This window comes from Podospora pseudocomata, chromosome 5, assembly GCF_035222375.1.
Source record: "Podospora pseudocomata strain CBS 415.72m chromosome 5, whole genome shotgun sequence".
In the NCBI taxonomy this organism is placed as follows: Eukaryota; Fungi; Ascomycota; class Sordariomycetes; order Sordariales; family Podosporaceae; genus Podospora; species Podospora pseudocomata.
In genome coordinates, this window is record NC_085889.1 from 3924325 (window position 1) to 3947666 (window position 23342).

The 23342-nt window shown below is 52.7% G+C and overlaps 6 protein-coding genes across 6 annotated transcripts; 3 read left to right on the plus strand and 3 right to left on the minus strand.

Moving 5' to 3' along the window:
* Window positions 1-40: 40 nt before the first annotated feature.
* Window positions 41-1195, minus strand: QC762_509660 (uncharacterized protein; the record flags this gene model as incomplete). Its single annotated transcript, XM_062891372.1, has 2 exons — window positions 41-986; window positions 1054-1195. 2 exons carry the CDS (start codon window positions 1193-1195, stop codon window positions 82-84), a joined length of 1047 nt encoding a protein of 348 aa, XP_062742713.1. The 3' UTR covers window positions 41-81.
* Window positions 1196-2346: 1151 nt separating this feature from the next.
* COQ1 (coq1 putative hexaprenyl diphosphate synthase) lies at window positions 2347-4611 on the minus strand (the record flags this gene model as incomplete). The annotated part of the gene is made up of 3 exons (XM_062891373.1): window positions 4200-4611; window positions 2569-4131; window positions 2347-2508 (listed from the first exon to the last, which is right to left on the minus strand). The coding sequence occupies exons 2-3, from the start codon at window positions 3769-3771 to the stop codon at window positions 2347-2349; spliced, it is 1365 nt and encodes a 454-aa protein (XP_062742714.1). The 5' UTR covers window positions 3772-4131; window positions 4200-4611.
* Window positions 2554-5079, plus strand: QC762_509680 (uncharacterized protein; the record flags this gene model as incomplete). The annotated part of the gene is made up of 3 exons (XM_062891374.1): window positions 2554-3684; window positions 3762-4482; window positions 4534-5079. The coding sequence occupies exons 2-3, from the start codon at window positions 4219-4221 to the stop codon at window positions 5077-5079; spliced, it is 810 nt and encodes a 269-aa protein (XP_062742715.1). The 5' UTR covers window positions 2554-3684; window positions 3762-4218.
* A 1620-nt stretch (window positions 5080-6699) lies between these two features.
* On the plus strand, window positions 6700-8399 carry QC762_509690 (uncharacterized protein; the record flags this gene model as incomplete). The annotated part of the gene is made up of 3 exons (XM_062891375.1): window positions 6700-6890; window positions 6948-7401; window positions 7466-8399. 3 exons carry the CDS (start codon window positions 6700-6702, stop codon window positions 8321-8323), a joined length of 1503 nt encoding a protein of 500 aa, XP_062742716.1. The 3' UTR covers window positions 8324-8399.
* A 6694-nt stretch (window positions 8400-15093) lies between these two features.
* On the plus strand, window positions 15094-19580 carry QC762_509700 (uncharacterized protein). The gene is given in 5 exon segments (XM_062891376.1): window positions 15094-15292; window positions 15366-16937; window positions 16988-17074; window positions 17130-18729; window positions 18739-19580. Coding segments are annotated over 3 exon segments (2373 nt in total). The 5' UTR covers window positions 15094-15292; window positions 15366-16201; the 3' UTR covers window positions 18680-18729; window positions 18739-19580.
* QC762_509710 (uncharacterized protein) lies at window positions 19555-22637 on the minus strand. Its single transcript, XM_062891377.1, has 2 exons — window positions 21624-22637; window positions 19555-21291 (listed from the first exon to the last, which is right to left on the minus strand). Exons 1-2 carry the CDS (start codon window positions 21850-21852, stop codon window positions 19769-19771), a joined length of 1752 nt encoding a protein of 583 aa, XP_062742718.1. The 5' UTR covers window positions 21853-22637; the 3' UTR covers window positions 19555-19768.
* Window positions 22638-23342: the final 705 nt, after the last annotated feature.

Consider the following 23342-nt stretch of genomic DNA (forward strand, 5'->3'; position numbering starts at 1 on the left):
TGAATGTGAAAATAACTTGTTTTGGTTTCCTGATATTTACAACGCTAGGAGACTACCGACATGCCCCATCATTGAAGATGCTCAAAGCCTAGCACCGCCCTCCTCCCCCTTGACCTCCACCATCAACTTGCCGGTATTCTTGCCCGTAAACAACCAGTCAAAGGCCTCCTCGGCACTCCTCACACCACCCTTGACAACCGTCTCCTTCCTCCTGAGCTTCCCCTCAGCCAACCACTGCGCCAGCTGCTTCCTCGCAGCATCATACTCGGTGATGTAATCAAAAACAATAAACCCCTGCATCCTGATCCTCTGGGTAATCACATTGAAGAAGCTCGCCCCCGGCCCCTTCTTCTCGGCCGAGTTGTACTGCGAAATCCCGCCGCACATGACAAACCTGCTAAACTGCGCAGCCCTCGCCATGACCATGTCAAGGATCTCCCCCCCGACATTATCAAAGTACACATCCACAAATTTCGGTGTCGCCTCCTTGAATTTCTGCTTATAATCCGGGGACTTGTAGTCAATCGCCTCATCCAACCCCAGCTCTTCCTTGAGCCAACGGCACTTTTGCTCCCCCCCGGCAATACCAATCACCCTCGCGCCGGCGATCTTTGCAATTTGCGCGGCTACTGAACCGGTCGCGCCAGCGGCGGCGGAGACGACGACCGTGTCGCCTGGCTTCGGGAGGCCGATTTTCGTCATGCCGAAGTAGGCTGTTAAACCGGTGGACCCGAGCACGCCGAGGAGGTCGGTGAGTTTGCCGCCCTGGGGGAGGTCGTACGCTTTTTCGACTTGGGAGTCGGGCATGATGGCGTATTCTTGGATTCCCGAGGCGGAGGTGACGATTGTTCCCGGGGAGAACTTGGGGGATTTGGAGGCGAGGACGCGGGAGACGGTGAGGGCGCGCATGACTTCGTTTAGTTGGACGGGGGGGATGTAAGAGCGGCGGTCGTCTAGCCAGCCGCGCATGGCTGGGTCGAAGGAGACTGAGGGAGGGGGTGGGGGGTTAGTTTGCGCAAACTTTGGATGCTATGAGTGAAGGGGGGCGCTTACTGTAGAGAGTCTCGAGGAGGACTTGGCCATCTTTGAGGTCGGCCTCGGTGGGAGCGGGGGAGGATTTGAGGGAGAAGGTTTTGCCTTTCTCGATTGGGCCGGAGGGGCGTTGGGAGAGGACGAGGGAGGTGTTGGTTGTCATGATGGTTGTTGTTGTGGTGGTTGATGGGTGAGGAGGTGTATAAGTGGAGCCTGTATGGGAGGTTGAGATACACACACAAATGAATGAAGTATATGAGATCGAGAGATTACAATGAAGTGAGGAGTGAGGTCAAGGGAGGATTTATATACCTATACCTCCTCATCAACATGCAGGGTCCAACATCCTACTTCTAAGCGATGTCATGAATCCTCCCCTCCCCTCCTTTCTCGCCCCCCTCTCTCCAGCACAAAGTGGAGCGTCGATGGTTATCCGCTCCGTTCCCACGCCTGCATCGAGGGAACCATGGAATTCTCTGCATTCGAATCCTTTCTCTCTATTGCAGCAATTCTGCATGTCGACTGCCAAACATTCTCCGCAGTTTACCTTACCAATCCTGCCCCCCGCCGTAAAGAGCCCCTCCATCGTCATAGAAACCGGGGGGCTGCCGGCTTGGCTTTCCCAACTACCGAGGCTTGTTTTCTTTGAGGGTGACAATCGACAATGCCTAGGTTGGTTGGTGATGTAAGCTTCCGAATGATCCTAAATTGCAAATTATGTAAGTGACCGCCGCGGCGGTACCGTTCGGAACACCGTTCATGCAGCTGGCGGCTCTTTTTGTTCAGAGAGTTGTGGGTTATGAGAGTGGTTGAGGGGATGCGAATCCCGAATTCCGTGTTACACCGCTGCCTTACAAACCACCAACAGCGTCAATTACAACCTAACCAATTATGCCGTCGGCCATCAAATCGGTCCGTACCATATTTGGGAGAAGCCTTCCGAGAGTTTAAAGCATATAGGTAGATTAGGGGTGAGCTGAATGCCGTCATGACCATCCATCATCCATGAGCCCCGAGTCGTCCACAACGCCACCCCCTGGACCTTTTGTTTACGTTGCTTCTCATGTTGTACAAAATACTTCTTCTCTATTCCCAAAAAAGAAAAAAAAAGACCCATTCTTTGAACCCATCCGCTTTCCCAAATGCAGAAAAAAATGAAAAAGATGTGTTTCCGCCTATGTACACTTAAATGTGCTTTTCCCGTTGCGCGTGGTTGATGTTAGTAGTACAATAGAAATGCCCAGCCCGAGTTCCACCCCGGAGCCAAGCTTTTTAGACTTGGAGATCTAGATCTTGAAGCTGTGTTCTACACATCTATTTCTTCCGCTTCAGAGTCTTGACAGCCATCTCGATGAGGCCATCCTTGGCCTCGCTGTCTGGGAACGGTGCGATGGCATCAATGGCCTTCTGTGCGTAGTCCTCGGCCAGCGCCCGTGTCTGCTCGATACCATCACTCTGCGCAACCAGGTCGCGTGCCTAGATAATAGTCAGCCGGTCGATTCCTCTCACGGAAGACGATGAGGAAATAAAACCCACCCTCACAACATCACCCTCCTTCTCAAACTTCCTCCCAACCAGCGCGCCGAGCTCTGGCATCGTCTTCCACGCAAACAGCAGAGGCGCCGTCGCAAGTCCCAGCTCCAAATCCGCCCCCGCTGGCTTGCCGAGTTCTTGCTCGCTCCTGGTGTAGTCGAGCATATCATCCACCAGCTGGAACGCCAAACCCAGGTTCTTCCCATAGGCATACGCCGCATCCACCGTCGCCGCATCACTTCCACCAAGCAGCGCCGCCGCGCGACAGCTCTTGCTGATCAGCGACGCAGTCTTGAGGTACGTCTTCTGGAGGTAATACGTCAGAGTCTCCTCCGACCATTGCGGGTTGCGCTCGTCGCGCGCAGTGTTCTTCAGCTGCATGAACTCGCCCTCCACCAAGTTGGCAATGACCGTAGCCAACAGCTCGATAACCTCGGCATGACGCAACCTCGCAAGAGCCACAGACGCTCTCCCGAGAAGGAAATCACCTGCCAGGACAGCCATCTTGTTGCCAAACTCGAGGTTGGCAGATGGTGAGCCTCTTCGGGATTCAGAGTGATCAATCACATCGTCGTGAAGCAGCGAAGCAGTGTGAATCAGCTCGGTGATCTCGGCGAGTCTCCTTTGCGAAGGGAGAATGTCGGGGTGGTCGTTCGTCTCGGCTTCGGGGGCAACGGCTGTCGCGGAAGGGTTGAAGTCGGAGAGGACGGAAAGCGGGGAGATGGAGCTGTCGATGCCCATCGAGGCCTGGAGAGTGGCCTGCTGCCTCTGGGGGGCTTTGGGGCAGAGGGAGGTGGCGCGCGACATGAGCAGGACTATTAGTGGCCGGACATGCTTGCCTTCGGCTTGTGTGTAGTACTTTGCTGCTCTGTCCAGGGAGGGGTGGCCGGACCCGAGGAGTTTCCTGATGTTGCCTGTGAGAAACTTCATCTCCTTGGCGACGATCCGTAGGGGGTCGACGGAGGGCATGTCCCCTCTGGTGGCGCGGGTGATCGCATTGTTGACGATGTTGCCGGCGACGGAGACGGCGGCAGCCCAGGCGGAGGAGTCTCGTCTTCCGGTGTGGAAAGGAGCTCTGGACTGAGCTATCCTACTATCGAGGGGAGCTCTGGATCTGAGGCAGGTGGTACATGTTGTCGTCGTCGCCCTCGAAAATGTTGACATGCGAAGCCGGCTGACCCCGCGCACCATTGTAGGCCCCTGCATTTCTCTCTGGAGGTGGGATGTTTCCCGCACACACTCGTTCCCGGTCGAATCCTCCTCTGTGATATCCAATTGACCTCTGTAGGTTTACTGTGTGGTCATCTGCCGTATCCGGGAGGAATTCGACGCCGAGGTATCCTCCGAAAGCCGTGATCTCCGGCCCTGTCGTACGAAAGATCTCTACGCACACAAGTTGCTTTAGGCCGGTGATGTGGGTCCCGAAAACTTCCTTTCCGATAATTTTTTGGCATCCGGTTCTGAAGAAGGTGGCGTTCTCGGCTTGTGGTTGTGGCTGGTGGCCTCTGAGGACCCACCGGGTGCCTGCATCCTTGCAAGCTTTGTGAGGCTTGGCGATCCGTCATTCTGGGCCGCATCAGCTTGAGCTCCAACAAGCTCTCGGCGGCGTCGCAAACAAAACATTGTCTTCTTACATATCATCAACACCCAACCATGGTGCTCCTCACAATGACCCCCTCCATTGTGGAGGCTCTGCAAATCTGGGACAATCTAGGCTACCCATCAAAAGACAAGCTCCAGGCAGGCAAAGACGACCCCGCGCTCGACGATGCCGCTGTCGGCAAGCCCATTCTACACTCACAGATCATCGAGCTCTGGTTAATACTCAGGGATGCCGGGCATGAGGAACATACTTTGGAAAACATGCTGAAAGGCGCCTGGGTCTACGTCCCACCACCACCACCAAAACCAGAACCAGTATGTACCCCGTCTTGTACCAGACGCCGGTTGGTGCTGACGAAGTAATAGTCAAACGAATACAAAGCCTTGATGGCCCGTCTCCGGCGCGAAGAAGAACAACGAGCATACGAGCGAATGACCAACCCACTTCCCCCAACCGAGACCTTTGCTCAACGATTTCCTGCTGCGAATATGGCGAGGAGCTTTGCTGCTGTCAATCGAGTAACGGTCGATAAAGACCTCGGCGATGACGATGTTACATATAACGACGTGCACAGACAGCTGATGCTGATACTGAACTTTATGGTCAGTATCCTGGGTGTGGCAGGCACTCTGTGGGTGTTGGCCAGATGGTGGAGCACACCAGCGCGACTGTTTCTGACTCTGGGGGGAAGTCTGTTGGTGGGTATTGCTGAAATTGCTGTATACTCGGGATACATATGGCATTTGGGTGAGGCGAAGAAGCAGGATAAGAAGTTTAAGGAGGTGAAGCAGATTGTACAGACGTGGGCTGTTGGAGTGGATGAAAAGGAGGAGGCCACTCTTATTGGGGACAAGAGCTCGTCAGATGAGAATACGGATCTCCGGAGGCGCAAGAAGGATGCTCAAATATGAATGGTTTGTAGCCCCTTGTGTTTACCAAACCCCTTTCGAATTATGAGCTTTTGACCTTGAATTCCATGTTGGGCGCAATGGCAATTGTTACTTTTGAATGGGGGAAACATTTACAGTGGGTAGGGGTGCTAATTGAGTGGGGCTGCCCGCGTCATAGCGCGCTGCGGGGCCCAACGCGCTGAGCAGACGCGTTCTGCGCAACGCGATCTTCGATCTTGACCCATGTCGCTACCGAGTACAACTTTTCTGCAAGTTGGGATCTTGGTGCATCTTCTTGGCAGCATTTTTATCTGATTATATCGCCGCATCTCTATCGTCCGAATAAAGCTCGCGCGCCGTTACAGCTCGTTTTAGACTCAGTGGGCGCAACAATGTCACTTGATCCATCACCAGAAGCCGTCTTCGATTCTTCGATATCGACCGCGACGACTGGCCTACCACGCCAGCGCAAGAGACCTCTGCGAACCTACGGTCGTCAGTCCACCTCTGCGAGAGACAACGACCAGAAAGAACGCCCTTTCAAGAGGCAAAAGGTCGCGCCGCCGGTGGTGGACCGAGAGAATCAAGAAAACAGGGTGCCGAAGTCGACGGAAGAACCACCAGTACCATCACTGCCGGAACCCTCAAAACAGGCGCCGACGATACCGGAAAAGAAGGGCGGGTCGATATTATCGTACTTCAAACCGCTCTCCCTCCCTGCCCAGTCTACCTGCGACGCACCAACCATAACTCCAGCCACCCCGACGACCCTCTCCGACGCACCAGACCTCGACAAAGACTCCACAGCAACAACACCCCCCTCCTCCCCACCATCAGGCGCGCTGTTCAAAAGGTCAAGGGAGAGGAGGAGATTGCAAAGCAAAGTCACGATATGCACCCTCCCAGGTGTCGCCTTTAGTCGAGAGCCGTCCCCGGAACCCATCATCGCGTCAGACGGGGAGGAGATCTACGACCAGATTGTTGTCAGGGGCGACTGGGGGGATGAGAACGACACAGCCAGTGAGGTATCGGAGGATACAAGGTCGATTACTACGGAGACGAGGGAGAGGAAGCGGACGCTGTTGAAGCAGAAGCAGATGGTGCAGACTGTTTTGAATCTGTCCATCAACAAGGACCCGGGGATTCATATATGTAAGGACTGTGGGGTGTTGTATAACCCGCTGAATGAGCAGGATAGAAAGGAGCATAAGAGGCAGCATGCGGCGCATGTGAGGAGTTTGAGGGGGAAGTTGGCGTTGTGAGTTTTGTGCATTATTGGGCAGCACATCATGGCAGGGTAATGTTTGTGTGATGTTAGCTCTGGATTAATGATTGGTTTCCATCGTTTTTTTTTATCATGGGATGGCGTTGGTGTGTGGTTGAAGATGTTTAGGCGGGACAGGTTATGATAAGTAGGAAATACCCCTGAATTGATTTCAAAGAACAATGCAAGGTTTTATCAACAGAGAGTGGCCGGAATAGGGGGTCTTTTTCCGCGATTGATCGATTTGCTAATAATTCAGGTAGATCGACCTCGAGTCGAGATGAAAATTGCCGGCTTTGTGACGGGGTGATTGGATTGACTGAAGTGATGAGATGGTGACATCATGACCACCGCGGATCCGCTGTGCAACGGTATGGATGAACAATCGATTGAAAACACTGGACTACGGATTTTTCAAGGATAAAAAGGGTTGGTTTTTCTTCAGTTCTTGTGGTCTTTTTGACTTTGATCAATTGACAGGTGCTGGAACGAGTAACACCAACACCGCAATCATGGTCCATCAACACGGCGACCACCACGACGTCCCGACCCATTCGCTCGTGAAGCGGTTTGTCCCTCCCCTCCCCTCCCCGATCCCCCCTCATGTCTAACAAACACAACACAGCATGGGCAGCTGGCTCCCAACCGACCACCGCATCCACCAGGAATGGCTCAGCCGCACCATCGACCGCGCCCACAAACGATCCGGCCCCCCGGAGCAGACCAAGCTCATCCCCGTGCTGCAGGAGTTCAAGGAGCTGATTGAGGGCAATGCGAGAATATACATGTACTTCAACCAGATGTGGGACGAGGTCCCGCGTCGTCCTCCGTACAACAAGGACCCGACTGGCAAGAGCCAGATCAGAGACTACAAGCACATGCTTGCTGTGCTGAACGAAGTTTTTGGGAGAGCACCAGAATGGACGGATGCTGCTGCTCATGCTGGCATGGTGGGGGTTCCGATGGCTGCTATTTTCGACTATGCGATGGGGACACCGAGCGGGCATGCGGCGTTTTTGGATCCGGATGTGAACAAGATGTTGAAAAAGATTCTGAATGAGTGGGGGAGGTATCTCAAGGTTTGTTTATCTTTACTGGGCACCTGATCCCTGACCGACTTACTGACTGACATGATGGTGGCAGACGCCGGAATCCGCCGAGGTTTTGGGGGATCACTCGGCTGGCTGGTTCGGCGAGACGGGCTACAAAGACCTTATGGAGGTGGCCAACACGCCGACTAAGACGTCGTTCAAGTTTGAGGAGATGTATCATTGTGATCCGTCAAAGAAGCACTACGGTTTCACGTCTTGGGATGACTTCTTTACCCGCAAGATCACGGACAAGTCCCGCCCTGTTGCTAGCCCGGATGATGACAAGGTTGTTGTCAACAGCTGCGAGTCTCGGCCTTACTGCGTGGCGAACAACGTCAAGTTGCGGGACAGATTCTGGGTCAAGGGACAGCCTTACTCTGTAACTGACATGCTCGCGCACGACCCCCTGGCGGAGAAGTTTGCCAGGGGGACGATTTATCAGGCGTTTTTGTCGGCTCTGTCGTACCACCGCTGGCATGCCCCCGTGTCGGGCACCATCAAGAGGGCGTTTGTTGAGGATGGGACGTATTTCTCGGAGCCGCTCATGTTTGACCAGAGCGGGGGGGAGGACAAGGTTGATATTGACACCAAGGGGATCCAAGGGGCCTTGGGATACCTCACTGCGTTGGCGACGAGAGCGGTGATTTTTATTGAGGCGGATAACCCCAAGATTGGGCTCATGGCCTTTATCGGGGTGGGGATGGATGAGGTGAGCACGTGTGAGATTACGGTGAAGGAGGGGCAGAAGGTGAAGAAGGGGGAGGAGTTGGGCATGTTTCATTTTGGGGGGAGTACGTATTGTTTGATGTTTAGGAACGAGACGAGGTTGAAGGGGTGGCCGGATATTGGGAAGTATGCGGAGGCGAATGAGAATTATCCGGTTAGGGGGGCGTTGGCGGTTGTCGAGTGAGTGGTGATGTTGGAGGCTAATGATGGTGTTTGTATTGTTGAGTAATAATTTGAGACTGGTGTTATGTTGATGTCGGATGAGCTCAGGGGTTATTGTTCCGTTGTGTAAGTGTCAAAACAAAACAAAACACCATGAAAACTACAAAAAGCTCACCAGCATTGCTGGCTACGAAAGCCCTCTATTTGGAGTTTCACCATTCCAAATTGCTCTCCCCTATTATTACCTGGGGGAGACAGTTCATCCAGGGATTTTTCATATTTAGAGCCGAAGTTAATGGCTATGCTCATAGATGTTCTCGACTAGGAATCAAACCTGCCACCATTCGTGGGCAACCCAGTCTGTTTCTACAGTACCCGACAGGTTGTTCGGTCGTCGCTTCTGGCCACTGCGCTAGACAGACAGTCAGGTGCCAAATTGAGTTGGCGAAAGTCTGAGAGCAATTGGGGTATATGTGGGGAAGGAACACCCTCCCAGACAGGCTGTGCTCTGGCTGTTCCCTCCTTGATACATCAGACAAGATGTCCACCAAAGAGAATTTAGTGGGTGCTGAATCGACATGCCAACCACCTACTGGAAGAGACATTAAATGACCTGGATAAAGCCAGGTAACTACCTTGTTTCCTTTACAAACCCCATTTCCTCGCCTTCAACCCGAGACCGTATGCTGGAATATGCACCTCTTCGTTCCTCGTGTGGACTTGGGATTGCTAGATGACGCCCCCCATGCTGACAGGGCGCAAGATCAAGAACTGACATGACCTGACATCGGGTGCTATCAGCTGCACGAAATGTGACAATTCCTCCAACAACCAAGCTCGAAAACTGCACTTTTCACCGTCTTCCATCGGCAGTTATAAACGCCCCCAAAACACGCTGGAAATAGAGACTGTCGGTCGTCGGATGTGGCTGTCACAACATGGATCGTCCTTTCGGGGACCGAGATATGTACTATAGCTTGACATGCAGATACAAGCAGTGGCTGGGGTAGATGGCTTGCCTCAGTTCTTCCTCACCGACACACCCCCCTCAGTACCTAGCTAAGACACATAGACCGCCTCCCAGCCTTATGAGGAAAGATCTGGAGATGAGAAACAGCAGGAGAAACTGAAACACTGACAAGAACTCTAGGCTTTCTCTACTTTCACCTGATAGATGGTTGAGTCGGGAGGTGAAGATGCAGTCTGTCTAAGACCTACATACCAACCTCCCGTTGGCTTCACCTCACGAGCTGCTTGCCATATCCACACAAAACACCGAACGAACCGGTCTCCCAAGGTAGCAAGCGGCAGCTGTGTGCAAGTTCAACAAGTCGAACCAAATCACGAAATATCACTAAACAAATCCTCTGAATCGATTATGATACATCACACCACACCATCAGCTCACAACCAAAAATCCAAAAAATTCCAGACCACCCATCACCAACAACCATCTCGGATCAAATTAACACTGGACAGAAATTCTCCAATCCCGGAGAGTCCCGGAGATAAACCACCCATTTATTTCCCTCCCACCCCGATTTATTCCCCCTCTTGCATACATCAGTCACCAAGGCTTCCCCCCCTTCAAAAAAAGCCTGCAGGTCGCACCGGTGTGACAGATCTCAACCCACCATCTCTGTTCCCCATCTCGCCGTGATAGTCTGCAGTGGGAAAAGGTGTGGTGTGAAAACCCCAAGCTGCATGCTACTGGGGTCCCCCATAGGGTCGGTTATTATGAGTGGTCTTGTTGGGCTGATTGAGAAGCTCATTGGGTGGGCCTACCTACCTTCGGCGGTGGCGTCTTTTTGGGCTTTGGGGGAAGCGGCTGCATTGCCTCTGCTCCAAAAAGATAATATTGACACTTTTTTTCCCAGTTGGAAGACCGGGCAGGATGTGTCTTGTCTCTGGTGATGCCATCTAGTGGGAAGGGACGGGATGGATACTCCAGCTGCCCGTCTCATCATAGGGAACTTTTGTTATCTGGTTGCGTGACCAGTTACCCAAAGCAGCCTTGTGTTGATGGGCAAGAAACTGCAATTGGGACTGGTTATTGATAGCTTACCGAGGACTTGCTCGGCCCGCTACTGTTGTGCCTTGTTACTTACCATTCCCAGAGTTTTCGACTGCAAAGGCGGCGGTGGCGGTCAACTGTGAGACTTGACCTCTCATATCCTGCCGGGTTGGCGATGTGAGACAGACGTTTTGTTACACAAGACTTCTTGCCCAGTGATAGGCTTTTGACTTGGTTTAGAGATCTCGGGAGGGCGAGGTGCCGGAATTATCACGTTACCGGTTGGGAAGGTGGGATGGAGAAGATCATGAATTTATATCGGTTTGTTGGAAATGTGAGATGGCGATCAAAGAGTCTAGACTTTGTGTGTCGAGTTGAGATGCGAAACTTGTGTCTCTGAACGGCTGCTACCTGTAACTTATGGACTTTGGCGATCGTGGAGTATGGGTAGAGCTCCATTCTTCTCATCAAGCCACCGTGCCTCACTCTTCAGATATGATATCCAAAAGCTTTGCTAGCAATCATCTCTCCATCGATCATACAAACTGTTGATTAGGTAGACTTCATTCAACCCAGGTTGTGATCTGCATGTATATTCCAGGCTCTACATCCACAGTATCCATCCATCATCCTTAACCTTTTGCTCTGTTGGTCTGAACTCCGTTTCAAGCCCTACTTCGACTTCAGCTGTTTGTGACTTTGGCTCGACGAGGCCTGTATCTAAGCTTCTTTTTACCCACCCACTTTGTGGAGATCAGAAATTGGCGGCTGTATGTATATATGTGTGCATGTCTCTACATCCTCTCTACTCTATGTATTCCTATCATCTCCCATCCTTTTTATACCCAACCCCTGCCCATATCAGCCTCCATATCCCGCCCCGGCGGCCCCTTGCCCTTCCCCCGGCAAACAGTGGATCCCAAGATCGGAGTGGGGCCGAGCGGCAGCGCCGTCGCCTAAGCGTCACTTGTGTCCGTGCCCGCCGAACCGACACAGCGGATTTCCCCCTCCTCCACCTCTTTGTCTGTGCGTACAGCTCCTCATCATCATTAGTGCAGTGGCCTTCTCGTTTACGGGATGATCGGGCATGTGGGAGATGGGATTATTTTAGGGCACTTTCGTTATCAGTCCAATAATCTGCACGCTCAGAGTAAGTATGTCTCGCTGCGCAGGATTTTTCCTGCTCACATGCTCACTTGCCCAGACAGACAGACAGACAGCTCTCTTCCGCTTCGTTGTTGGTAGGTATCGGATAACGTCGCGGTCGCGGATGCCGAGACAGTCAGCCATCCTAACAGCAAACAAGGTGAAGAAGGCGCGGGGTAAAAATCAGGTCAGAAATTCACAAGAAGCGGTCTGTCTGCTGTTCAGCTCACCACTTCGCCAGAAAATGGATTGGTTCAGTCGGTTATCGGCAGCGGAGCTCAATGTCGTCATAGCTTGATTCGCGGGGTGGATATACGCTAATTGCAAATGGGGGAGGGAGGGAGGATGGCGTGGATGGGTAGACGTTTACGTAGGAGAAATTTAGAGAGAGGTGAACTGAGTGAGTATGTATATGCGGTTTTTGTCAGGTGGAACTTTTTTGAGAGAGGAGGAGGGAATTGTTGATCGTATACTCCGTAGTGGGAGAGAGAGAGAGAGAGATCAACTGTTTCGAAACAACGTGTAAAGAATGAATGCTGGTGGTTCCCGATATGGCAGGTGAGAGGTGAGCAGGGGGCTGTTGAACTTCATGGCTGGTTCTTGAGAGAACCTCATGGGCTACACGAAAAGAGTTGTTCAAAGAGTTGAGAAGCTTATTATCAGGCTGGTTCTCTTGCTTTCCATTGACTCCTCAAAAGGACTGTTATTCCGCGCGCGAGTTTAAGCTTCCCTGATTTTCACCCAAAACCACCAATTCTCTTACCCCCTCATTTCCCCGCATCGCATGTTGTGCGTGTCGAATTGGAGGACACACCCACACCTCTCCTCCCTCTCCTGCCCATCACCCACTCAGCCGCGCAAGAATAACCCGGAGAAGATCCCGGGGTTACATATTTCCAAGAAAGGCCTGCCCCCGGTGTCGCAGAGTCAAAGTCTTCCAGACTGATATATCAAGCTTGTAACAGACAAAAAAAAGGTGGTGTGATAATGTTGCATTGGACAGGTTTTGTCCAGCCAGATAACTAAATCTCGATCCCTTTATAAAAGAAAAAAAAAACGACTTGTCTGCTGCTGCTGCAGCTGTCACCTTGCTTTGAGGGGAAGAGAGATGTATCATGAAGCGCGAAAGAGGCTCTCAGGGAAGAACCCTGGCATATCAATCTGCATGCATGTACACAGCAGCGAATGTATGTCCGCGGCACAGTTGATCCGTGGATACCTACCACAACGTACCTCTCCTCACAAGCACGTCAGGGGGTGCATGATGCCGTTTCGAAAAAGCCTTCTGACAGTGAAAAGACTTTGGAAACTCTGCGGGGTGGTGGAAACGCCAATGCATCGTTGCTATCATCCATATTGTTGTTGTCCCTGTCAAAACATCTGTCATGGATTATAAAAACAGGCAAGCTGCTGAAATGGTCTCATTTTGACATGCAGAAGAAGTTTTGGGAGACCTGCAGCGTGGGGGGGGGGTTCCATTTCTTCGCTTCTTTTTAATGTGCAGTTGTTGTCTCGGGCCAATCCAATGGCTGTCTCTGGCTTTTTGCTCATCTCCATTGATGAATCAAATCGTCTTTGCCCAGGTGGAGAACATTGGCGCGAAGTGCATGCCGTAGCAAAGTGCAGTACTGACTGAAATCCATGGCATGATGATAGTGCAGAGTCGAAGAAGACTTTTTGAGTGTAACTGTCAGAAGAAGAGCTGATCAGGACTTTGAGATTTGTGTGTTGACTTCGGGCAAATAACGTCCCGGGAAGGAGAAGGCAAAAGACGGGACTTTCTGAGCCAGTAGAAATTGAAGAAGGGATACGGAGGACTGGAATACGAAAGCCAGTGGAGGCTCGTGCAAAGTGTTGGAGGTCAATGCTGGGGAAAATCGATTCAGATAATGCAGCTTGCCGGAATCGAAGAAATGGCGATATTCGGGTCCTTCGTGTGCTGCACTCTACACTCGTACAAGACAAACTAGTCAAGGCGGCCCAGCGGCCTGTCACCGGAGGGGAAGGGCCGCTGCGGATGATCCCCATGCAGAGGAGAGGTTAAACAAACACTCCCGTGTCTCTGTAACCCTCTGTTTTGCTTTGCCAACTTTGACATGCTGAGCACATGTACTCAAGACCAGGTTGGGAAAGAGGATTGTGATTCATGGTGATCAAGCTTTCAGCATATGATGATTTTAGCTGAATTGGGAAAATGAGTACGGCCAGCTAGTTGGATTCATGTTGATGGAAGGCGGGGTATCGCAACTGGGGAAAGGAAACGTTCAGGCAGGCCTTGCGAGACAGATCGATCAACGATCAGACTCCAGCCTCTTCTGAGGTGGTGCAAGTGGGACAAATACTGTCTCGAAAATCTCCGGGAAAAGCATGGCAGACGTCAAGTCATTGCACAATGGCTTTGTTCGCCGTTCACCCGTCGAAGGTCGGTGATTTGTCGTGTGACATCCCGGTGGTGGTGGTGGTGGTGGTGGTGGCTGGTGATTCTCAAGCAAGAAGATGGTGGTGATGGTTGGGCATCCACAAGGTTCTCACTCAAACCCAACCTGGCCGCCTCAACTCGCTGCGCCGAGAGTAGTTCGCTTCAACCCTCGACGGCACAGGAAATCGGGTTGCAACGGAGCACATCTGTGAGTGGTCAACCACCAGCGAATCCCACGAATTAGCCCCGCATCTGATATCTGTGCCCAACGATATCAGTCAGTGAATCTCTTTAGCAGCCGCGGCAATGTTGCTTTGATCGATATGCTGAGTGTCCAAGCAGCCGAGATTGGTGACACTGCATGGTAGCTCACCGTCAAAGACCGATAGATGACCTGGGCTGGGACAAGGCTGGCTGCCATGGACGCTTCGACAGAGGCGCCACACGCAGCCATGGTAATCTGTTTTTGTAAAAATACCGAAGAGTATTGATGCGCAGTGCCATGTTGCACTCAACAACTTGAACAATGCTGCCATCGACGATATACTGTCGCCGTCATGATCTAGGCTCTGTTCAACGTCCGGAAGCGAGACGGCACCGGAGACACGGCCGTGCTCTTGATGTTCAGGACCCCCTCCACAGCCGCCGACGTGCATAACCGCACTGCCGAATTGCATGAAGGCGTTTGGGAGGGTCTGCCATGATATCATGGCACATGCGGTGCATCACCGGAGATTATTCAGCTCGAGAGCTTGCCATCGGGTGACTGGCGACCTGGGGGATACCCTTTGGGCAACAAAGCTGGTGTCGAGCTAGGCAACCTTATCTGTGGCGGCTTCTTTTACTGGCGATGGTAGAAATCTTGGTGAGAATTTGTTGGACACGCTACTGCGGCAGCAGGAAGGGTGCCTCTGGGGTCATGACATTCTGTCTTGGACGGCAGGTGTGGGGGCGTGATCTCCGTGTCTGATCTGAAGATCGTCTTGTTTCCATCTGGCTTCTCCCGATCATGTATTTGATGAGGGGCTGAGGAGGCGGTTGTCGTTCGCCAGGCAGGCAAGACACAGAGACACGGTGTTGAGATGGATGGAAGTTCCCAAGAGCGGAATCCGAAGCGCACAGACTATGGCACCATTGGCGGGAAGTTCTTCAGCTGTGCACAGGCCATGATGTGGTCCGAGTAAGGACTGGACCCTGACAACAACGCTCACCACCAAAGGTTCCCTCTGATGAGAAGCCGTGCAGGAGGCAGCAAGGACGACTCGCAGGTCTCTTGCAGGCTTAGATCAAGATGTCGATGCACTAGCGGCATCAGCCCGGTCCTTCTCTGATTGATTGTGATGGGATCGCGTGCGCCAAGAGGAATTCTTTGCGAGGTGTCGTCGTCGACCAACAACCTTGATAGCCACATCGTATGTACCCGCAAGGATAAGTGGCCTGCCCTGCTCGACAATGCGGGGAAGAAAGAGACTGATGAGAGAGTAGAGGCCGAAACCCCACGACACGGAAGCAAAACTCGACGCGCTGTCTCTCCGTGTTCATTCGCATCCCACTCCCAGGGACATCTTGGCTCAGCACCAGCAATGTAACGCTACATGTGCCCCCCAAACATTTTCTCTTGTCGTCTTGCCGCTAACAGCTAGCCTCGTTGTATTCCTATCACCACTCACCGCAGAGAGTCCGCAGAAGCGCAGGAGGCAGGGGCAGGGGCAGGGTCATGGGCAAGCACAAAAACACATTGTGGAGAAGCCCTCCCCTCCACAAGATCACGACTCTGTACCCTACCCAAATTCGCGAGCAATGGTTCCCTCTCGTCCACCTTGTCCACCTCCTCCTCTCCACCTCCACCGTCTCCTCTGTCTCTTCACCTCTAATGCCTCTACTCTGTAGACTGCCCGGTTAACCGTCCGCCACACCGTCCCAATCAAGCGCTGCGCAGCAAAAGCAAATAAGACACTGCGCTCGACCTGCCACTTGAGCCCCCCCTGCTCGTTCTCTGCGACATCTTCACTCCATCTTGTTCAAAGCCTCTCCAACTCTTTCCTCCCACACTGTACTTCGGTACAACTCTCTGTCTCTCTACCTTCTCCGGGCCTATCTTGATCGGCAAGCCAACCAAGGCTGCAAGTGTCACCCCCGACCTAAAGCGGCTCTATCCTGTCTCACACCCTCCAACTCGTTGTCCCGTTCCCCAGTTATTCCTCCTCGTTTCCTCACCCTTGGTATTTTGTCGCCTTAAGAGCCACGGCGCCTCATCCCTATCCTCTGCAGACAACACCCTTGTTCCTACCCCGTGGGCATGGTGTCGTTATTGACGAGCTATGAGTCGTTCCCTTCCTGTCGTGTCCAGCGACGGAAACCTGCCGTGGTCAGACAGCCATAGCCATAGCATGGACTCCGATGAGATTCCTCATGTTGGCTTGCCTTCCCCCTGGTTGGACTCCCTTCCGACAGCCTCCAACTCTCTGTCCACATCGTCGTCAACTTTGAGCTTCGCCCGTACGGGCCAGCTCTCGCCCCAGCTGTCACCCATCAGCACTGGCATGGCCATGTCCTGCGGAGGCTCCTCCTGCCTTGCCTCGCCGTCCCTCTCGCCCCCCACTGCTGCCATGAATTCGCACTCGCTTTCCTCGTCGGCCTCGACGGAATCCTCATGGACCATGAATTTCTCGGGCTCGGGCTCGGGCTCGGACGAGGGCCATGAGCACGAGCAGCTTCCGCGGGGCGCCATGAGCCACCACCATGACATACACCATGAACACATGCCCTGGGAGCAGGACGATCCGGATGAGCTGTTGATGGCCCCAAAACTGGAGCCCTTGGATGATGATGGATTCTGTATGGATGATTTGGGGGAAGCCCCTGCCACTCCCATTGGAGGAGTTGCCCATGCGCTGGGGCTCGACCAACCAAAGCCAAAACGACCCAGAGGACGTCCTCGGAAGCACCCCCTTACCCCCAATCTGACTGCCAACAAAGTCACCAAAGGCCGCACCAAGACTGGCTGCTTGACATGCAGGAAGCGAAAGAAGAAGTGTGACGAAGCCAAGCCGCGATGTAAGTGAGCAGCTGTTGTCTTTGGTCTACATGGTCTAATGCTCGGACAGGCATGAACTGCGAAAAGAACGCCGTCGTGTGTGAAGGCTATCCGGAGAAACAGATCTGGAAAAGCGGCAAGGAAAGGGCCGAAGAGGGTAGGCAATCCCTTTCCCCTCTGTCCATGCTGTTCGTCCTAACCATTAGCTTCAGAACGTCTCAAGTCACACAGCGTCATGTCCATTACGATGCAGCCCATCTTCCACGGGCTCGAGACGGTCGAAGACATGATCTTCTGGAAGCACTACAATGAACACCTCAGCGCCGTGCTTACTGTCGAGGGTGAACACAAGAATGCTTTCAAGGACATGATGGTGCCCATCGCGGTCAAACACCAGGGCCTCATGCATTCCATCTTGTCTTTGGCAAGCAAACATATTGACTTTGACACACCCTATGGAGCCACCGTCTTGCGCAACAACCCCTCCACAAGCCTGGACCTCATCCGGGAACGATCCATTTTCCATCACGCGGCCGCCAGGCAGAAGTTTTTCGAAGATGTCGAGTTTAGCAAAGGAAAGCCCTGCACCGATGACGAGGTTTTGGTGTCTGCTCGCTATGGACAGATGCTGTGCTTCCTCTTGGAAGCTCTGGCAGAGGGTAACCCCCGTGGCGAGCATCGCGTCCACCTTTCAGCATACCGCAGTCTTATCGCCAGCTCGCCTCCTGGAGATTCGGCCTTCTTGTCGTTCATCGCCGAGTTTTTCCAGTACCACATCTTCGCCGACGAATTGATCCACTCGTCCGACAAGTCAGGCTACCGTTCCATGTCGGACGCCCAAGAGCTCCCGTCGGTCCCTCATATCCACCCGCCCCGACTTCTTGGTGTTGCCGATGGACTGCTCGAACATATTGTCCCCATCACCACCATCAGAAACTCGATCCGGCGTAATATGGCCGCCCACGAGCCCGTGATTGTCGACTACATTAGTCTCTATCGCGCAGCCGAGATCGATGCTGCGATTCGAGAATGGGCTCCCCACCTGCCCCCTGGTGATAATCGCGGAAATGTCAGCCTCCTTTACAAGCACATGATGCAGATTTATCTCATCCGTACCATTTGGCCCCCGGTCGCCACATCACCCACGCCGACGGCCGCCTCCGTTTCCTCGTTTTCCCACATCCGCAGCTCACCATCCGTCGGCCGACCGACCTCCTCGGTAGTCAATACCCCGCCGCAGTCTGCCTCTACCAGCTGTGCCTCGTCCCCGAAACTTGGAGCCTCCCACCCGATGAGCGAGCCAAACGTCTACAAACGAAACAGTACCGGAATGGGTTCCTCCTCGAACGTATCCCCGATTCGCAAGAACAGCGGCGGAGGTATTGCCGCAGCGCTGGCCGCCGAGAACCGACCCGACTCCCCCCCTCCCATCCGTCAACCTGTTTCCCACGACGATCGTATCACCCGCGCCGTCGAAGAATCCCTCGACATACTCGACACCTTCAAGCCGAGCGATCCCTCCCAGACCCTGTTGTTGCTGCCGTGTTTCGTCATCGGCACCGTTTGCTTCAAGCCCCGCCAACAAGAGCGCATCAGGGCCGCCATCAAGTCTGTCAGGGGCTATACCGGACTAAGAAACGCCGATCGGGTTGTGGAGGTGCTCGAGGAGGTGTGGCGACTGATGGAGATGGGTGAGTGGGTGCGTGTGTGGGACTGGGGTCGTGTTGCAAAGGATATGGGGTTGGATTTTATCCCTGCTTGATATTTCTTTCTTTCTTGGCATTTTGGTTCTACAGCATGTCCTTGCTCCTTCTCTCTCTCTCTCTCTCTCTCTCTCTCTCGTTGAAATATCTCTGGCGACTTTGAACCATGTTTTCTTGTTTTTGTTTGTGGAAACGCCAGAAACAATATACCCCCCCAACACCCCATATAAAGCAGTCTCTTGTTTTGTTTGTTTATCACATCATGTATTTTTCCCCCTTGTATTCCTCATACTTTCCGTTTCAGTGAACGGAACAAACAAGTTTATTGTTTTTTGCGTTGCTGTTTTTATCTGTCTGTTTTTGCGGAAAAAGAAAACATACAAAACAAGTCGTTGGCTTTTGACAAGAAAGAAAGGAGACGGACACACAAAAAAAGAATTACGTTGTATTGGTAGGAGTTTTGGGGATGGGGGCTGGGTTAGGTCTGGGGATATAAGGGGGTAGGGGGGCATAGGTAACGGTACGGAACAGAAGGGTTTTCGGGTTCTAGGTCAGGGTTTTTGGTTGGGGGTGGGTTGTAGTAAGTAGGAAGGTTTTCTTTACGGGGTTGCTGCATAGTACGGTCGTTATTTTTGGATTTGTTTTTTTTTTCACCACTTTCCTCTTTGGCTACACACACACACACACACACACACACACACACAAGAGGGGTTGGAGTTGGAACATTTCTTTTCTGGGAGAGTTTTGGTGCATGTATATCTTGGGGAAGGGTTTTCTTGGTGGGGGTTTGGAGATCATAAAGGAACATTTAAGGGCATGTAAGCGGATAAATGGGGGGTTTGGTTATATAGGTAGTTAATGGTTTGGCATATTTTTCGAGGATAGGAGATGGAATTTACACACACAATCACGTTCGTTACATTTTGTTTACTTTTTGTCATTGACTGATGGTGATATTGACTGGCTAAGAACTCCAAACATGCTTCTTGGCTAGGCTAGTGTGATGCAAGATATCTTACAGGGATCCTAATGGAAGACATATATCTTACACATTTACTCTCTCCTCTTTCTTGACCACCAGATGTGATGCTCCGGTTGATGCTTATGTACACTGACCCCCACCCCCTTCTCAAAATTACACCCCCTATCTAGTCATCACTCTTCCCATCATCATCATCATCATCCTCCTCAACAACAGTAACATCCCTCTTCTTCCCCTCCTGCTTCAACGACACCTCCACCCCCCCATAACTCTTCTTAATCTCATACTTGCCCCCCCAAACCAGATCCTTCGCGACAATCTCCCTCGTGCGCCCCAAGCTCTCAATAGCAGCAATCCGATCAATAGTAGCCTGCAAATGCTCCCTAAACCCGGGCTGCGCCACAATCTCCCTGAACGCAATATGCATCGGCACACTGCTCGCCCTCACCTCGGCCTTGCTCGTAATGCTAAACAGATTCAACCTATCCAACGCCCTGACAAAATCCGCCCTCGTCATGATCTCCTGCGCGATATGGAGAGGGTAGCTAGGCAGGATATGGCCCTTTGCGGGATCATACGTCTCCTCCATCTCCTCCTCCTTATCCACAAGCGCCGTGGCGAGAACCACCGCAGCAGCCGCCCACTTCTGCTGGTCCATCACGTCGTCATCCATCTCCTCGCCCAAAATCCAGCATTGGTTCAAAAACCAGGTTTTTTCCACTCGCTTGATCTCCTCGCAGGTAGCGAGCATGTCTTGTGATTTCGCCACCCTGTTGAGGAAGTTGAGGCGCCCGCCGACACGGTCGTAAATCTCCTCTAGGATTTCGCTCGACGGGACCTCAGAAAAGTATCTCCTGCGGTAGTTTTTCAGCGCGGCAATAGCCTGGTGCTTGGGCAGGTCAAGGACCGTCAGCACGGCCATCCTGGTGGAAAGCTGCTTCAGTCTCTCATAAACCCAGTAGTCGTCGCTGTTGAAGACCATAGTAACAAGATTAGACGCAGCCCACTGCTCCGCCCGCTGCTGAAGCAATTCAATCAGGTCCTTCCCGTCATCATCGTCCCGGATGAGGTGCATTTGGTTAATGATAATCACCAACGGCCTGCCCACCCTTGCCCGTCTTTTGAGCGCGACTTTTTCAACCTTGTTGAGAGCGCGTTCAATGTCGAGGAGGGCAGTGGTGTCACGGGGCCCGCGCTCGGAGAAGTAACTCCCCATGTAATCTTCGTGGAATTCATAGTCTAGCGCCTTGCCGAGGCGGATGCGAAAGATTTCGAGGTCGGCGTGGGCTTCAAACATGGCCACGCCGTCGCCGTCGATCTTGCGCATCGCTTCGAGGAGCATGGAGGATTTGCCGGTGCCTTTTTCTCCGATGAAGAGGTGGTAGTGGCCTACCTCCTTGCCGGCGACGATTTCGTCCACGATGGACTGCTCGGGGCGCTCGATCCAGTGGGTTGCCGCGGCGGTTTTGGAGAGGGGGAGGTCTTTGCCTATGGCGGCTAGGTCAAGGACGGGATCGCCGGGTTCGAAGGCGTTGGACATTTTTTTGAGGACAAAGTACTTGTAGGATTTGTGGTAGGTGTAGGCTGCGAGGGCGAAGCCGGTGCCGAGGACGAGGATGGAGGCCAGGGAGGTGGCGGCGGACTCGAGCATCTTGTACCATATGGAGGGTTCGTGGCGGTGATCGTCATCTGGGGGGGCATTTTGTTAGTATCGGGCGTCTACTCCGTGATGGTGTTTTGGCGGGATAGCATTGAGGATGTTGTAAGTGAGAGCCTCGTAGGGGAAATGTTGGATTTAAGGGTGGATCCCTGCACCAGTCCCGACCCCTGGATGTTGCGTCATTCTGATCATCCCAAGCTCTCGGGTCCCTGATAGATATGCCCATGATTGGGTCAATTGTCGGCGCGTTCCTGAAGCTCTCGAGATATCTCACGCGAGCTCAGGTACCTACGTCATTCCAGTCGCGAGATGCCCCAAGTGCACGCAAACCACCAAAATAAAAGAGCTGAAAATAACGTACCATCGCATTTGTCTTTATCCTTGGAATAATGTCTCCTCTCCTGTCGTGGCCCAGGTTGTGGCGTCCAATGTATCCTTCTCAACGTCGTGGGTGGTGGTGGTGGTGGTGCGCTCCTCTCATTTGGTATCCTTGGCCCACGAGCCCAAAGCCCCCTTTGTGCTGCCACCGCTGCTGCCCCACCCGAATATCCACGGGATGCCAACCGGCTCCCTGCCCGTATTAGGCCCATATGTGGTGATTATCGGCGCTTCCCTTTTGGCGAAGAGAGTTTTAAAAGAAATAAATGGCGAATAGAAGTCCGGAAAGACAAGAAGTGAAAACGGTGGGAAGATGTATCAACACCCAAGCAACGACCCAAAGGAAAAAAGTGGTGGCTCCCTCACTGTCCGCGGCAGTTGGGCTTTTGCTAGCTGCAAGAAACAATGATAGCGCCTGAGCTAGACTGGGATGTCGCTACCGGCGGGGCGGGAGTGATCGATGTGAGGATTCGGAAAATGTGGCTGTACAAACAGGAAAATATGGAGGTTGAAGTGAGTGAGTGACTTTGACGATGTCTGATGATATCAGGTAACACCAAAAAGAAAAGTTCGGGAAATGGAGTTCAACGAGTGGATAGCGGGATCGCCAAGAACAAAAAAAAAGCAGAAAAAAAAAGCCAATTGTCAAAATCTCCAACAAGGGATCTCGTGAGTTTGTGAAGGTGTGTTGTTTGTCTCTCTCAAAAAGAGGGAGAGGGAAAAGAAAGGGGAGCATTGAGCACGGGACAAGGGACGGAGACGCGATAATCGGAAAGCTATCTAGGGTTACAGCGGTGACATCAATTTCTGGGCAGGCAAAAGGGTGGTCAATTCGCGTTGGCTGTCCCTTCTACCGGCAGGCCCAGAGGGAGGGCAGACGGCGAAACACAGCGCCCCGAAACTTGACGCCGTTCCCACAAATAGCGTAGCGGTCGCTGAATTGGCGGGCCCGATAACCCACAAGCTCACCAAGCTCACCAACAAGCTCAGCTGAGGGATTTCGATGGACAGGGACCGACTGCACAGTAAGAAGCTTGGCAATGCGGGGGGTCCATTTTTTGGTGCTTGTGTTCTGGAGGCCGCACCTCGGGGCCAGACCACGTGGGCTTGGAATGGGTGTTGAGCATGTGCCACTGGCTGCCGGCTGGTTGTCAGCTGCCAAAGCTGCCCCTGAGCCCCTGAATTCAACGACATCTCAACATGACGGCGTTGAGCACTTCGATGAAGGGGCATAATGTTGTTGGAGAAAGCATACGTGGTGTTTATTTGGTTACTGGCGGCTCTCAAAATGCCAGTGACAGCAAAACCGGAACTGCAAGAGGGATAGAAGGGAAGCTTTCTCTTCTGAACAAAATCTACTTGCTCTCCCCCACCAAGAAAAGCTCGATGACATCCCCCACAGCAACAACTCCCGCAAATACTTGGAGTAACATAATGCCGTTGTCGCCTCTTCTCAGAATGTGCCTGCTGACCCCGAGGCGGAACCACCTGGCTTACATCCGATAAGTGACAACCTCCACGCAGCATGCTCGAAACACTGGGAGACCAGAGGCTCAAGCACCTCCCATGCTATGCGCAACCTTTGGGATGTGCTACTACTATGTCTCTGTCAAACTCTCCGGAAATACTGTGTTTTTCCTTTGTATTTGCCATATCTGAGAGACGTGTAGACCGGAGGATGCCGTTCCTTCCAATATTGACG

What these genes read in the sequence shown, in the direction of transcription:
- QC762_509710 (XM_062891377.1), bottom strand. Translation starts at nt 21,852, where the DNA reads ATGGGCCTAATACGGGCAGGGAGCCGGTTGGCATCCCGTGGATATTCG. An exon ending in GGATAAAGACAAATGCGATG is followed by an intron (nt 21,292 to 21,623) that starts GTACGTTATTTT and finishes ATGCCCCCCCAG; the next exon opens with ATGACGATCACCGCCACGAA.